This window comes from Bos taurus, chromosome 6 (genome assembly GCF_002263795.3).
Source record: "Bos taurus isolate L1 Dominette 01449 registration number 42190680 breed Hereford chromosome 6, ARS-UCD2.0, whole genome shotgun sequence".
NCBI lineage: Eukaryota > Metazoa > Chordata > Mammalia > Artiodactyla > Bovidae > Bos > Bos taurus.
In genome coordinates, this window is record NC_037333.1 from 6,665,834 (window position 1) to 6,680,061 (window position 14,228).

The 14,228-nt window shown below is 37.5% G+C and overlaps 1 protein-coding gene across 1 annotated transcript in view; it reads right to left on the reverse strand.

Moving 5' to 3' along the window:
* The window catches only part of METTL14 (methyltransferase 14, N6-adenosine-methyltransferase subunit), a 38,997-nt gene extending 25,652 nt beyond the window's left edge, over positions 1–13,345 (reverse strand). Inside the window, 5 exon segments of the mRNA NM_001083714.1 lie at positions 6,561–6,648; positions 6,984–7,064; positions 8,367–8,454; positions 9,102–9,190; positions 13,158–13,345. Of these exon segments, the coding sequence (NP_001077183.1) occupies positions 6,561–6,648; positions 6,984–7,064; positions 8,367–8,454; positions 9,102–9,190; positions 13,158–13,223 (412 nt within the window). The 5' untranslated portion in view covers positions 13,224–13,345.
* Positions 13,346–14,228: the final 883 nt, after the last annotated feature.

Sequence of the window (14,228 nt, forward strand, 5' to 3'; positions counted from 1 at the left end):
AAAATGACCACGGATGGTGACTGCAGCCATAAAATTAGAAGACAACTGCTTCTTGGCAGGAAAGGAAGATGACGGCTTCTTAGCAGGAAAGCTACGACAAATCTAGACAGTGTGTTAAAAAGCAAAGACATCACTTGGCCAACAAAGGTCCATATAGTCAATCAAAGCTATGATCTTTCCAGTAGTCATGTACAAATGTGAAAGTCAGACCATATAGAAGTCTGAGCACCAAAGAAGTGATGCTTTTGAATTGGTGCTGGAGAAGACTCTTGAGAGTCCCTTGGAAAGCAAGGAGATCAAACCAAATCAAATCTTAAAGGAAATCAACCATGAAAACTCTTTGGAAGGACTGATGCTAAAGCTGTAGTTCCAATCCTTTGGCGACCTGATGCAAAGAGACGACTTATTAGAAAAGACCCTGATGCTGGGAGAGATTGAAAGCAGGAGAAGAGGGCAACAGAGGATGATGGTTGGATGGAGTCACTAATTCAACGGACATGACTTGGGCAAACTCTGGGAGATGGTGAGGGACAGCGAAGCCTGGCGTGATGCAGTCCGTGGGGTCAAAAAGTCAGACGCAACTTGGCGACCCAACAAGTATCTTTAAGTAAGATAAAATATACCCTCTTAAATTTTTTGAAGTATTGTTGACTATGGTCAGCAGTATTGCTGAGTATAAACAATTTGCTATACAGCACATCTATAGAATCTTTTCATCACAGGGGCCTGGAATGCAAAGTAGGAAGTCAAGAGATAACTGGAATAACAGGCAAGTCTGGCCTTGGAGTACAAAATGAAGCAGGGCAAAGACTAACAGACTTTTGCCAAGAGAACACACTGGTCGTAACAAACACCCTCTTCCAACATCACAAGAGACAACTCTACACATGGACATCACCAGATGGAAAAGATGGAGAAGCTCTTTGCAGCCAAAGATGGAGAAGCTCTATACAGTGAGCAAAAATAAGACCAGGAGCTGACTATGGCTCAGATCATGAACTCCTTATTGCAAAATTCAGACTTAAACTGAAGAAAGTAGGGAAAACCACTAGACCATTCAGGTATGACCCAAATCAAATCCATTATGATTATACAGTGGAAGTGACAAATAGATTCAAGGAATTAGATCTGATAAGAGTGTGCCTGAAGAACTATGGATGGGGTTCATAACACTGTATAGGAGGTAGTGACTAAAATCATCCCAAAGAAAAAGAAATACAACAAGGAAAAATGATTGTCTGAGGAGGCTTTATAAATAGCCGAGAAAAGAAGAGACGTGAAAGGCAAAGGAGAAAAGGAAAGATGTATCCATTTGAATGCAGAGTCCCAAAGAATAGCAAGGAGAGATAAGAAAGCATTCCTAAGTGATCAATGCAAAGAAATAGAGGAAAACAACAGAATGGGAAAGACTAGAGATCTCTTCAAGAAAATCAGAGATACAAAGGGAACATTTCATGCAAAGATGGGCACAATAAAGAACATAAATGGTATGGAACATAAGCAGAAGAGATATAAAAGGAAATGGTAAAAATACACTGAAGAACTTTACAAAAAAGGTCTTAATGACCCGGGTAACCATGATGGTGTGATCTCTCACCTAAAGCCAGACCTCCTGGAGTATGAAGTCAAGTGAGCCTTCAATTCAGTTCAGTCGCTTAGTCATGTCCGACTCTTTATGACCCCATGAATTGCAGCACACCAGGCCTCCCTGTCCATCACCAACTCCTGGAGTTCACTCAGACTCACGTCCATCAAGTCAGTGATGCCATCCAGCCATCTCATCCTCTGTCGTCCCCTTCTCCTCCTGCCCCCAATCCCTCCCAGCATCAGACTCTTTTCCAATGAGTCAACTCTTTGCATGAGGTGGCCAAAGTATTGGAGTTTCAGCTTCAACATCAGTCCTTGCAAAGAACACCCAGGACTGATCTCCTTCAGAATGGACTGGTTGGATCTCCTTGCAGTCCAAGGGACTCTCAAGAGTCTTCTCCAACACCACAGTTCAAAAGCATCAATTCTTCGGCGCTCAGCTTTCTTCATAGTCCAACTCTCACATCCATATATGACCACTGGAAAAACCATAGCCTTGACTAGACGGACCTTTGTTGGCAAAGTAATGTCTCTGCTTTTGAATATGTTATCTAGTTTGGTCATAACTTTCCTTCCAAGGAGTAAGCGTCTTTTAATTTCATGGCTTCAGTTACCATCTGCAGTGATTTTGGAGCCCAAAAAATAAAGTCAGCAACTGTTTCCACTGTTTCCCCATCTATTTCCCATGAAGTGATGGGACCAGATGCCATGATCTTCGTTTTCTGAATGTTGAGCTTTAAGCCAAACTTTTTCACTCTCCTCTCACTTTCATCAAGAGGCTTTTTAAATATTTGGCAAAACTAATACAATTATGTAAAGTTTAAAAATAAAATAAAAAAAAAAAAAAAAGAGGCTTTTTAGTTCCTCTTCACTTTCTGCCATAAGGTGGTGTCATCTGCATATCTGAGGTTATTGAGATTTCTCCCGGCAATCTTGATTCCAGTTTGTGCTTCTTCCTTAGGAAGTAGTAATATAAACAAAGCTAGTGGAGGTGATGGAATTCCAGCTGAGCTATTTCAAATTCTAAAAGACGATATGCCAGCAAATTTGGAAAACTCAGGAGTGGCCACAGGACTGGAAAAGATCAGTTTTCATTCCAATCCCAAAGAAAGGCAATGCCAAAGAATGTTCAAACTACCACACAATTCACTCATTTCACATACTAGCAAGGTAATACTCAAAATCCTTCAAGCTAGGCTTCAGTAGTACACAAATTGAGAACTTCCAGATTTCTCAATGTACAAGCTGTATTTAGGAAAGGCACAGGAACCAGAAATCACATTGCCAACATCCTTTGGATCATAGAAAAAGCAAGGGAATTTCAGAAAAACATCTGCATTATTGACTACACTAAAGCCTTCAACTGTGCATCACAAGAAACTACCAGACCACCTTACCTGCCTCCTGAGAAACCTGTATACAGGTCAAGAAGCAACATTTAGAACAGGACATGGCACAACAGACTGGTTCCAAATTGCAAAGAGTTCGTCAAGGCTGTATATTGTCACCCTGCTTATTTAACTTATATGCAGAGTACATCATGTGAAGTGAAGAGCTGGTTGAATCACAAACTGAAATCAAGATTGCAGGAAAAATATCAATAACCTCAGATATGCAGATGACACCACTCCAACAGCAGAAAGCAAAGAGGAACCAAAGAGTCTCTAAAAGAAGGCGAAAGAGGAGAGTGAAAAAGCTGACTTAAAACTCAACATTCAAAAAGCTATGATAATGGCATCTGGTCCCATCACTTCATGGCAAATAGATAGGGGAAAAAAATGGAAACAGTGATAGACTTTATTTCCTGGGCTATAAGCTATTACAAACCTAGACAGTGTATTAAAAAGCAGAGATACCACTTTGCTGACAAAGGTCCGTATAGTCAAAGTTATGGTTTTTCCAGTAGTCACACAGGGCTATGAGAGTTGCACTATTAAAGGCTGAGCACTGAAGAATTGATGCTTCCGAAATGTGGTGATGAAAAAGACTCTTGAGATCCCTTGGAGAGCAAAGAGATCAAACCAGTCAATCCTAAAGGAAATTAACCCTGAATATTCATCGGAAGGACTGATGCTAAAGCTGAACCTCTTAATACTCTGGCCACCTGATGAAAAGAGCCAACTCAGTGGAAAAGTGATGCTGGGAAAGATTGACGGCAGGAGGAGAAAGGGGAGGCAGAGCTTGAGATAGCTGGATGGCATCACCAAGTCGATGGACATGAGTTTGAGCACATTCCAGGAGACAGTGAAGGACAGGGAAGCCTTGCATGGTGTGGTCCATGGGGTCATAGAGTCAGACATGACTGAGCAACTGAACAACAAGATCTACAGAATTAATTTATCTTGCATAGCAGAAACTTTATGCCAACTGCACAACAACTTCTCATTTTCCTCTCTCTCCAGCCTCTGACAACCACTGCTGTGTTCTCTTCTATGAGAATCACTATTTTAGGTAGCTCATAAAAGTGTATGTATTTATATATGTACTACTGATATTTTAAGTGCCTCTTTAAGTGTGTGCATTTTTGTCATTCTGTAACTGGCTCATCTCACCATTATTATTATTACTTTCTGTGCTACATCTAAATTGTGACCATGAAAACATTAAAATCAGTTTTTGTTGCTTACAAGCAAAAAAAGAAAAAGTATATTGGATTACATCAAAATAAAATTTTTGTGTGGTAAATGGCACTATCAAAGAAGTGAAAAGACAACCCACAGAACGGGAGAAAATATTTGCAAATCATACATCTGATAAAGGACTTACACTGAGAATATATAAAGAACTCTTACAATAAAAGTCAAATACCAAAAAAAAAGCTTTTAGACATTTCTCCAAAATAGATATTTAAATGGAAAATAAGCATAGAAAAAGATTTTTAATATCGTTAGTCAGTAGGGAAATGCAGATCAAAACCACAACGAAGGAATGGGAGCTGACTGCTAATGACTGAGTACTGAGTTTCTTTAGGGGAGATAAAAATGTTCTGAGGATGTGTAATATTGTTGGTAGGAATGTAAATTGGTTGCAGCAACTGTGGAAAACAGTACGAACTATCATACTGTTTTCTCAAAAAACTAAAAATAGAAGTAACTATATGAATATAGAAATTCCACTCCTGGGTATGTATCTTAAGAAAACAAAAATACTAATTCAAAAAGACACATGCATCAATGTTCTTAGCAGCATTATTTACAATAGCCAAGATATGGAAGCAGCCTAAGTGCACATCAACATATGAAAGGATGAAGAAGATGTGGTACACATACATATGCACTGGAGTACTAGTCAGCCATAAAAAAGTGCTTGTTTGTTTTTTTCACCATTTGCAACAACATGGAGGATAATATGCTTGGTGAAATAAGTCAGAAAGACAGATACCATGTGAAATCTGAAAAAATAAAGAGCAACCTAGTGAATGTAACAAAAAGAAACAGATTCAGAAAACAAATTAGTGGTACCAGTGGGGATAGAAGAGGCAGAGCAAAATTGGGGAGGGGACTAAGAAATACAAATTTCTCTCTATACAATAAATAAGTTACAAGCATAATGTTCAGCAGAGAGAATATAGCCAATATGTTACATTAACCATAAATGAAGTATAAACTTTAAAAATTGTGAACCACTATTTGTACATCTAAAACTTACATAATATTGTAAGTCAACTATACCTCAATTTTTAAAAAAAAGGTCTAAAATTAGATGGTGGTGATGGCTGCACAAACCTGTAGATACTTTAAAAAATTAAATTATATTCTTTAAATGGGTGAATTGTATAGTACATGAATTATCTTAATCAAGCTATTTTCAAAACTGCAGGGATACTGCCTCTGATGAGCATACTGATAGACTGAACACAGCTGACGAAAGAATCTGAGCTTGAGGATATCTCAAGAGAAATCTCAAAAACTGAAAAGTAAAAGGAACAAAAATTGGGGGGAAAAAAAGACTATCCAAGGAACATGAGATAACTACAAAAGGTGTAATGGAAATATCAGAAGAAAAAACCATAGGAACAGAAGATATATCTGAATCAATAATAACTGAGGGGACTTCCCTGGTGGTCCAGTTGTTAAGAGTCCACCTTGCAATTCAGGGGATGACGGTTCAATCCCTGATTGGGGAACTAAGACCCCACATGCGGCAGGACAACTAAGTCCATGTGCCACACTACTGAGCCACAACAGTGAGCTCACATGCCACAACCAAGATCTGAAGAAATCAAAAATAAACAAATAAAATAACGACTAAACATTTCACAAATTAATGTCAGACATCAAACCCCAGATATAGGAAGCTCAGAGAGTACCAAACAGGATACACACCAAAAAAAAGAAAAAAGAAAAACTCAACTATACCTACGCATATCATTTTCAAGCTATAAAATAAAAGTCCTGAAAGGAACTAGGAAAAAAAAAAAAAAAACTACTATGGAACAAAGTTAAGAATTATATCCAACTTCTCAGAAAAAAACAAGCAAAAAGAGAGTGAAGTAAAATATTTAAAGTGCTGGAAGAAAGAAAACACCAATCCAGAATTCCATACTTTACAAAATTAATCTTTCAAAAGTAAAGGAGAAATAAAGACTTTCTCAGAGAAACAAAAACAGGGAATTTGTTGCTAGTAGGCCTATCTTGCAAGAAATGTTAAAAAAAAATTCTTAGAGGAAAGGAAAATGACATAGGTCAAAAAATCAGATTTACCTAAAGAAAGGAAGAGCATCAAAGAAGGAATAAATAAAGGCAAAATAAAAAAGAGGGATAATCACAGAAACAAAATGAAGGAAAGGAAGGAAGAAGGAAAAAATCAACACTGCTTGATGGAAAAAGAGCGTGTACAAGAAGTACTATGAATGGAAAGGGGAAGCCAAGTCAGGAAAAAGTAATTTTGTTAGAAATAAACCACAAAATGGATAAATTACATGCACGTAACCGGCAGCCAGCAATCGCATATCCCCAACAAATCAGACATACCTACATCCCTGATGAAATTCTGGGGTCTATGTCCAGTGTCTACAAAATGTTGGCAGTAATCATTATGGGGATTTAAACTCTGTGTTCCCTAAAGAAAAAGTCAAAATTAAATTAATAGCTTTCACTCTGGTGGCAGATACATTAACTCGGAGCTTTATATTTTATTATGAGGCCAAGCAAAATATAAGCTAACTGATAAATTTAAAAAATAAAAAACATCATTACTAAAATGATAGTTTATAATTCAGTTATCTACAGATATTAATAGCCAAGTATCAGAAGAACATTTCATGAATAATTTTAAATATTTTATAATAATAATGATCCTTCAATAACTGAAAAAAAATCTTAAACATAAGTATTTCAAATCTTTTCAGGCACAAAGCTGAAACATGAAAAGTTAAAGATTTGAAAATTATTTACCTTAAGAAAAGTACTAGAATCTTTATAAATCTCTTCTTCATATGGCAAATTTTCTTCCTCCTGTTGCATTTCTAATTCATCCTTAAAAAAGAAAGATTAAGTAGATATTTTATGTATAAGAGGAATCTTATGTATTATATTGTAAGTATTAACACTCATAAATATTTTATTTCCCTAAGACATAAATTTTTCAAATTACCATTAAAGTCAAACATTGAAGTCTTTGCTTTCTCATCATTAGCTTTGTTTATAATAAAAATTTCCTTTTCATTCTCAATAATAACTGTCTATAACTACTAATTTTATTGACTAAGTCATCTAGATTTACCTTAGATATAAAACTTTAAATTATTAGAATTTAGCTTAAATCATGAAAGATAGGTCCACCAATGGGGCAATTTTACTTCTACTAGAGCAAACCAAAAGAAATCGCTATTTTATAGGTCAAAAATGTTAAAATAGGAGGAACTGTACATGCTTTAATCTAACATAATCACAACATATTTAACATATTTAAGTTATATATTAGGATATATCAAATGCAACCAACACACAATATTGTTTTGCTAAGCTGTGTCCAACTCTTTGCAACCGCATGGACTGTAGCCTGCCAGGCCCCTCTGTCCATGGGATTTCCTAGGCAATACTGGAGTGGGTTGCCATTTCCCCCTCCAAGGGATCTTTGAAACCTAGGGATTGAACCCACATCTCTTATGTCTCCTGCACTGGCAGACACATTCTTTACCACTAAGCCACCAGGGAAGCCTAACACACAACATAGTTTTTATGAAATTAGGTAATTATACTTAAGAGATTTACTGCAACTATTCTCTTCTGTTAAATATAACTGTATAACAATTAATTTGAAAAAATGGAGATAGGTTATTTGCCCTTGACTTTTTTTTCACCTAAATAATGCAACTACAAGTTCAGAAGTTGAGTTTTTTCTCTTGGGCCTCTGTTAGAAATGCTTCTACACTGCTATCTAGCCCATGAATTCTCAAAATATTTTATTGCACTACCTTATATTGTTAAGATGGAACAACACAACTCATAAAAGATAGTACTGTAGCCTCCTGAAAACTGATCCAATTATCCAACGTTTCTGGTACATTTAACTCCTTGCTCTTATTTAAGAATGTTGTTGCCTAGAGCTTACTAGGCATTACGCTTAGTGCTTTACATACATCACCTGATTTAATCCACATACCTCTTCTATTAAAATGAGTAAACTGATATAAATGGTCACATATATGCTAATGACATTATTCAGTATTTTGTCAAAATTCAACTTTTGTCAAATTTGTTTTCCTAGATAAGACTCTACAGATTGTAAGGAATTATTTTTTTCTTGACCAAAACATTGTCCCATTCTCTACTTGCCTTATATTCTTCCATCTTGTCTTCATCTGTCTCTCCTTCATCCTGATACTTACGTTTTGCATTTGGAGCAGAGGTATCATAGGAAGCCCTGAAAATTAAAACTGAAATATCACTCACAAATACATAAGATGTATACATGTATTCATTAATATTAAAGAACAGTTTTACAAAGACAGAATAAGGCAAATTTTTCCTAACTAAACAGTATCCATTCACTCGGTTTATAAATTTTAAAAGTATCATAACCTGATTAATAACTCTGTACTTTATTTTTGAGAAAGCAACCAAATGAGAAAATAAGTTTTTATAAGGTATGTATGGCAAAAAGAAATTTCTACATATCATTCTAATCTGTCTTGAGTGAAACTGATATTCTAATTGGTAACTACAATACTGAAAAATTCTAAATGCTTTATGAACTATCAAATGAATACCACTTTTAGGGTAAAGTACTTTTTCTAAAATAAAGATTTTTAAAATAAAATTATATATAGTACATAAGCTAATTCTCAGTCTAATACTCCATTTTCTAACTAGTTCATAAATGAGAACTTACTTATATTCAGAAAATAAGCATTTCATAATTCATAGACCATAAAAATCAATGTTTTCCAAATTGGTATGCTGATGCTTATCATAACAACATACTTGATACCTAAGATTATTGTTTATTAAAGCAATGATCCTTTTGCAAATATTAACATATCATTTATAAAAAGCCATTATTCTACTGACCTGCAAGTTTCTCTTGTTTCAGCAATTTCTCTCTGCTCATCTTTGCTATTTAACACAGCACCGATGCTGTCGGCACTTTCAGCTCCCAACTGAGAAAACGCAAAACTCAACATTAGAACACAACACGCTAAGCATCCTTTCTAGCCATTTGCAGCAGCATTTAATATATCAAATATTAAAAAAAAATAATAATCCCTAACTACCGTAGCAAGCAAATGGACTATTTACCTTCCAGGAAAAACAGAAAGTACCTTGAAACAAAACCACATTATTTAAGAATGATTTCAACAGCTGAAAAGTATTTTATGCTTTAAGTTATACTGAAATCAAAACAATTAACTTGAGCCAATCTTCTTTTAAAGTAAATAATAAAATATGATTTAGCAGTAGTAACCAAAAAAAAAAAAGCAGCTAATAGTGTTTATAGTTTGATAGGCATTATGTTAAACACTTTTCATCCATCTGTGTACCATACCTTATTTATTTTATACAGTACATATACTTCATGTGTTATACCTTATTTATCCCATACTGTAATAAATTGGTTTTATTCAAGCCAAGTCTTTATATAATGATTACAGGCACAATACTAAACTTTCCAAATACCTGAAAAATAGTTATGCAAATTATGGCTGGCAGTTGCGGAAATTTTGCAAAATACAAATGTAAACAAATAACTAGTTGAGATAAGTCTGGCTACAAACTGTGGCATCAATTCATGGAAAACTTAAAAACCAAACCAAAGGTATAGAAAGCAATTTATAGGCCATGAGGAATCACTTAATATTTTTAAGCACAAGAAGAGCATGAGGAAGTCTGCATTAGATAGTCCCTTGAGCTCAAAAAGGTGAGAAAGCATACTAGAGCCCAGCCTTTATTAAACAGTTTTTATTACACAATTATATTAATTCCCACTGCCTCTTTAGACTGTTCCATGACTCCCCTAAGATTTCTCCAATGATAAATCTCGTCCAATATATTAACTGTTCCTGATATTTTAACTCTTCCATAAAATTTTCCTGACCCCTACTCTGTTTCATCGGAAAACACATCTACTTCCTGTAGGGGAAATGCCTTTTAACCTTCTTCCCATGAAAGTGACTGACTCCACTCCCTTCAGTTCTCAGATAAATACAAGTCACTTTCTCAGAGAGTTCTTCCATGAACACTAGAGAGAAAATAGGTAGTCTCCTTCCATTTTTCTCTTACCTCATTTGCTTATTCAGATCATAGTTCTCATTCAGATCAAAATACAAACTAATTTTGTTTTACTTTTGTTTATTCCCTATTTTATTTTATATTTGTACACCTCAATTATTTTATGTTCACATTTGTCTACTTCTCCCCCCACTGAATTGTTAGCTCATTGAGGAAGAACTCTGTCCTGTTGATATCTAATGTTCAGGAGCTATTATAAAGTCTGAATAAAGTCTGACTTATAATAGATGCTCAATAAATATGTGAATAAACCAATGAGATTTCTTGCCAAGGCCTAAACTAGAATACGATGTTTTATAAGACAAACGTTTTAAATCAAATTGTGCTTACATAATCGTTTTCTTGTGTTCCAACTTTTTTTTTTAATTGTGGAATGAATGGAGTAATTAAACAGACTCTCCATTGTGGGTGTGTATTTGTGTGCGCTCAGTTGTGTCCAATTCTTTGTGATTCCCCCTTGACTGCAGCCTACCAGGCTACTCTGTCCATGGAATTTTCCAAGCAAGAATACTGGAGTGGGTTGCCATTTCCACTGTGGTAGCACTAAATATATTATTTAAATAATTATGACAATTTGGTATCCTTTGAAAGTATACTAACTTTTAAAAACAAAGCTCCAAGTTAAAGAGCAGGTGTGAATTACTGGTGGCAGCATCAACGGCCACACTCATGGTATGTGCCTATACACTGCATCTGATATCTTCAGCCAAAAGCAAATCAAGCAAATTATATACGCTGAGTTGTGCTCTACTTTGAAGTTCATGAATCAACAAAAACTTATTAAAAACTAACTTTGGTTAAGAAACAAAGTTAAGGAAGATTAACCCAACTGGAATTGTATGAGTTAGTGATGTACAGCAGTGGCCTCAACATTCAGTCAGGACAATGGATGCACAGAGCGAGAAAAGCCTTAAACCAGGGAGTTCCAGACCAAGTTCTGCCCTGGGCTGTGCCATAAAGGATAGAAAGAAATCAGAAAGAAAAGACGCTTCTTAAAAATTACAAAGTCTATATTACACAAATAACTTTCTGGAGAGCAACTGGTCTATCTTGTTCACATAGTAAGTGAAAAAAAGGCTTCTAGTAAAGTGGAAATCTACCATTGATTATATTGGCCATCCTCACCCAGGTGGAATGGCTTCTAACCAGTTATTTTAGATGCTTAGAAGGTGTACTGGAAAGAGCACAGAAAGGCCTAAGACTGAAGCTGGCAAACTTAAGTTTTGTCATCTTCAGCATGTAAGGTAAATTCTTTGAGCTTTATTTTCTTCACCTATAAGATCCAGATAGCATCTGACTTGTATGATAAAATAACATACGTAAAAGTTTGTCAAATCCCTTGACACATACAACGGACTTAATAAATGGCGGCCATTATTAAATGCTGTACACTGTGTAAGTTCTCTAAAGGTAGGATAACCTATTATTCATAGTGGACTTACCAACATCTACAAGAGTTCCTGGTACATAGTAAAATATTCAAGAAATAATTGTTTATGTATGTATCTTGAATCAAATATAGGTCTGAATTCAAAACTTAAGTGTAAAAATCTTACTTGGTTGTAATAAAGAGCCACTGGACATTTTCAAACATAACATGATAAAAGCAACTGGGATAAACAAAGCTTGAAAAAGATATATGATGTGTCAAAAAATCATAATGTCAGAGGCACAGAAACAGATCTAATTCCAAACACCCACTTTTTTTTTTGGCTTACACCACGGGGCTTAAGGGATCTTAGTTCCCAGACCAGGGACTGAACTCAGGCCACAGACATGAAATCACAGAGTCCTAACCACTGGACCAACAGAGAAGTCCCTAGACACCGACATTTTAAACACTATACCATAAATCTTTTCATCGTGTCATAAAAGAAGCTATATATTTGACTTTCATTTAGCAAAACCAAGATTCATTACAGAAAAAAAAAAATAACTATTTTCGAATAACTATTAAGATTCCTCATTAAAGCTTATGAGCATTTCCCCCATCAGTTACTGACCCGAGAGATAGAAAGGAAAACACAGCCTCTGACTTTAAGCAAAGGTGTGCATCTGCATTTTCTGCATGTGTACTCTACTAATCAGCACGTGTCAACTTACACGCAAGCAGCGCGGAAGACAAGCTTTGGAGAGACAAACCAGGGTTCAACTGACTGGCCTAGCGGTTAACGACTCGGGGGAAAAATTCGTTAGCCACCGGCGCCCGTGTTTCATTATGTGAAGATAATGCTACCTCTTTGAGAGATTTGTTGTGACTGAGTAAAGAATTCAAACATTTAGCTGTGGGTAATGACGAGGATACCGTATACAGCACAGTCGACTGCAACACCCATGATGCAGAACCTAAAATTGACACCCAGGCTACTTCCAATACGGTCTTTAGATATTATCCCAGAAAAAAACACTGTAAACCTATTTCGCAATGAAGCCACAATCTCATGAATCAGGCGCTGATACGAGAAAAGCAAGACACAAAAGACTATTTAAAAAGTGAAGAGAAACTGAGGGGTTAACGAGTCCCCTTTCCTCGCGTGAACTGCGATAACTTACATACAAACACCAAAGTTTTGTATCCTCATCACTGAGGATGCCAGGCACCTGGCGGGCATTCCATACATGCTGCTGAAGACCAGGCGTGGCGGTCGCTTTAGCACCACCAAGGACCACAGCATGAAAGGGGAACGATTCGGGGTACAGAGGTTAGAGAGGTCCTGGGATTAAAGTCGCGAGACCAGAAAGGGCTGCCGGGTGGCAGGTGAAGAGACGGAAAAACGGGTAGAAAGGGACGAGGAACGCGGCGCACGCGCATTCGCGACCCCTCCCTGGGCCGCGGACCTGCTGCGCGAGAAGCTGTCGACGTAACTTCTGCCGCTCTCGGATCTCCTGCAAGCGGCTGTCCATGTCCCGACTTGTTTTCCACTACCTCGAAAACCTGGCAATTAGCGGATGAACCCTTGCTCCAATTTCTCTTCGGAATCTGTGGATCACAAAATTTTCCAGCCGCTTCAGGAGGCGGGTACCCAATACCATCTCCTCAGTAGGTGTTTCCGGCGCGGCCGGAATTTTGCGCCACGGAGCCCGGAAGTCCCGCCTCCCCCTGGACGCCCGCGATTTGACGCTATTTAGCAGAGGCCCAATGAATGTCCTGCGGCGCCCGGGGTGTCACGGAAGGTTCCCGCCCTTCCGAGAGCGCGGGCTGTCAGAGTGGTGCGGGCAGGTGGTCTGCCCTCTCACTGTCCTCTCCTGGGATTGCAGGCTTCCTAGGTCTGTTAGCACTGTTTCCGAGTTGTGGGTTGTATTGTTACTTTTCCAGTAACTCCCCAGTGGCTGGTGCTGGCGTTTTAAAAATTGCTGGATACCAGGTTTTTTGCTAAAAGCACAGACTCGAGTCCGATTGCCGGGTTTAAACCTGGGACTGTCCTTTACTACCTAAATGGCCTTGGCTAGTTAATCACCCTCTGTGTGCCTCTAGTTTTCTCATTTGTACAGTGGGAGTGATAAGGGCCTACTTCACAGAGTTGAAGATAGAATAAGCAGAGCTAGAAGCATACCACCATGGATGTGTTTATTGAGATTTTTATTATTACTTATATTTCCCTTTAGGCAGGGAACAACAATGCAGGAGACATAAGAGACACGGGTTCGATCCCTGGGTCAGGAAGATTCCCCTGGAGGAGGGCACAGCAACCCACTCCAGTTTTCTTGTCTGGAGAATCCCATGGACAGAGAAACCTCGCAGAGTTGGACAGGACTGAGCGACTAACACTTTCACTTTGACTTTTTTGTCCTCTATTACAGTTCAGTTCAGTTCAGTCGCTCAGTCATGTCTGACTCTTTGGGACCCCATGAACCGCAGCACGCCAGGCCTCCCTGTCCATCACCAACTCCCGGAGTCCCCCCAAACCC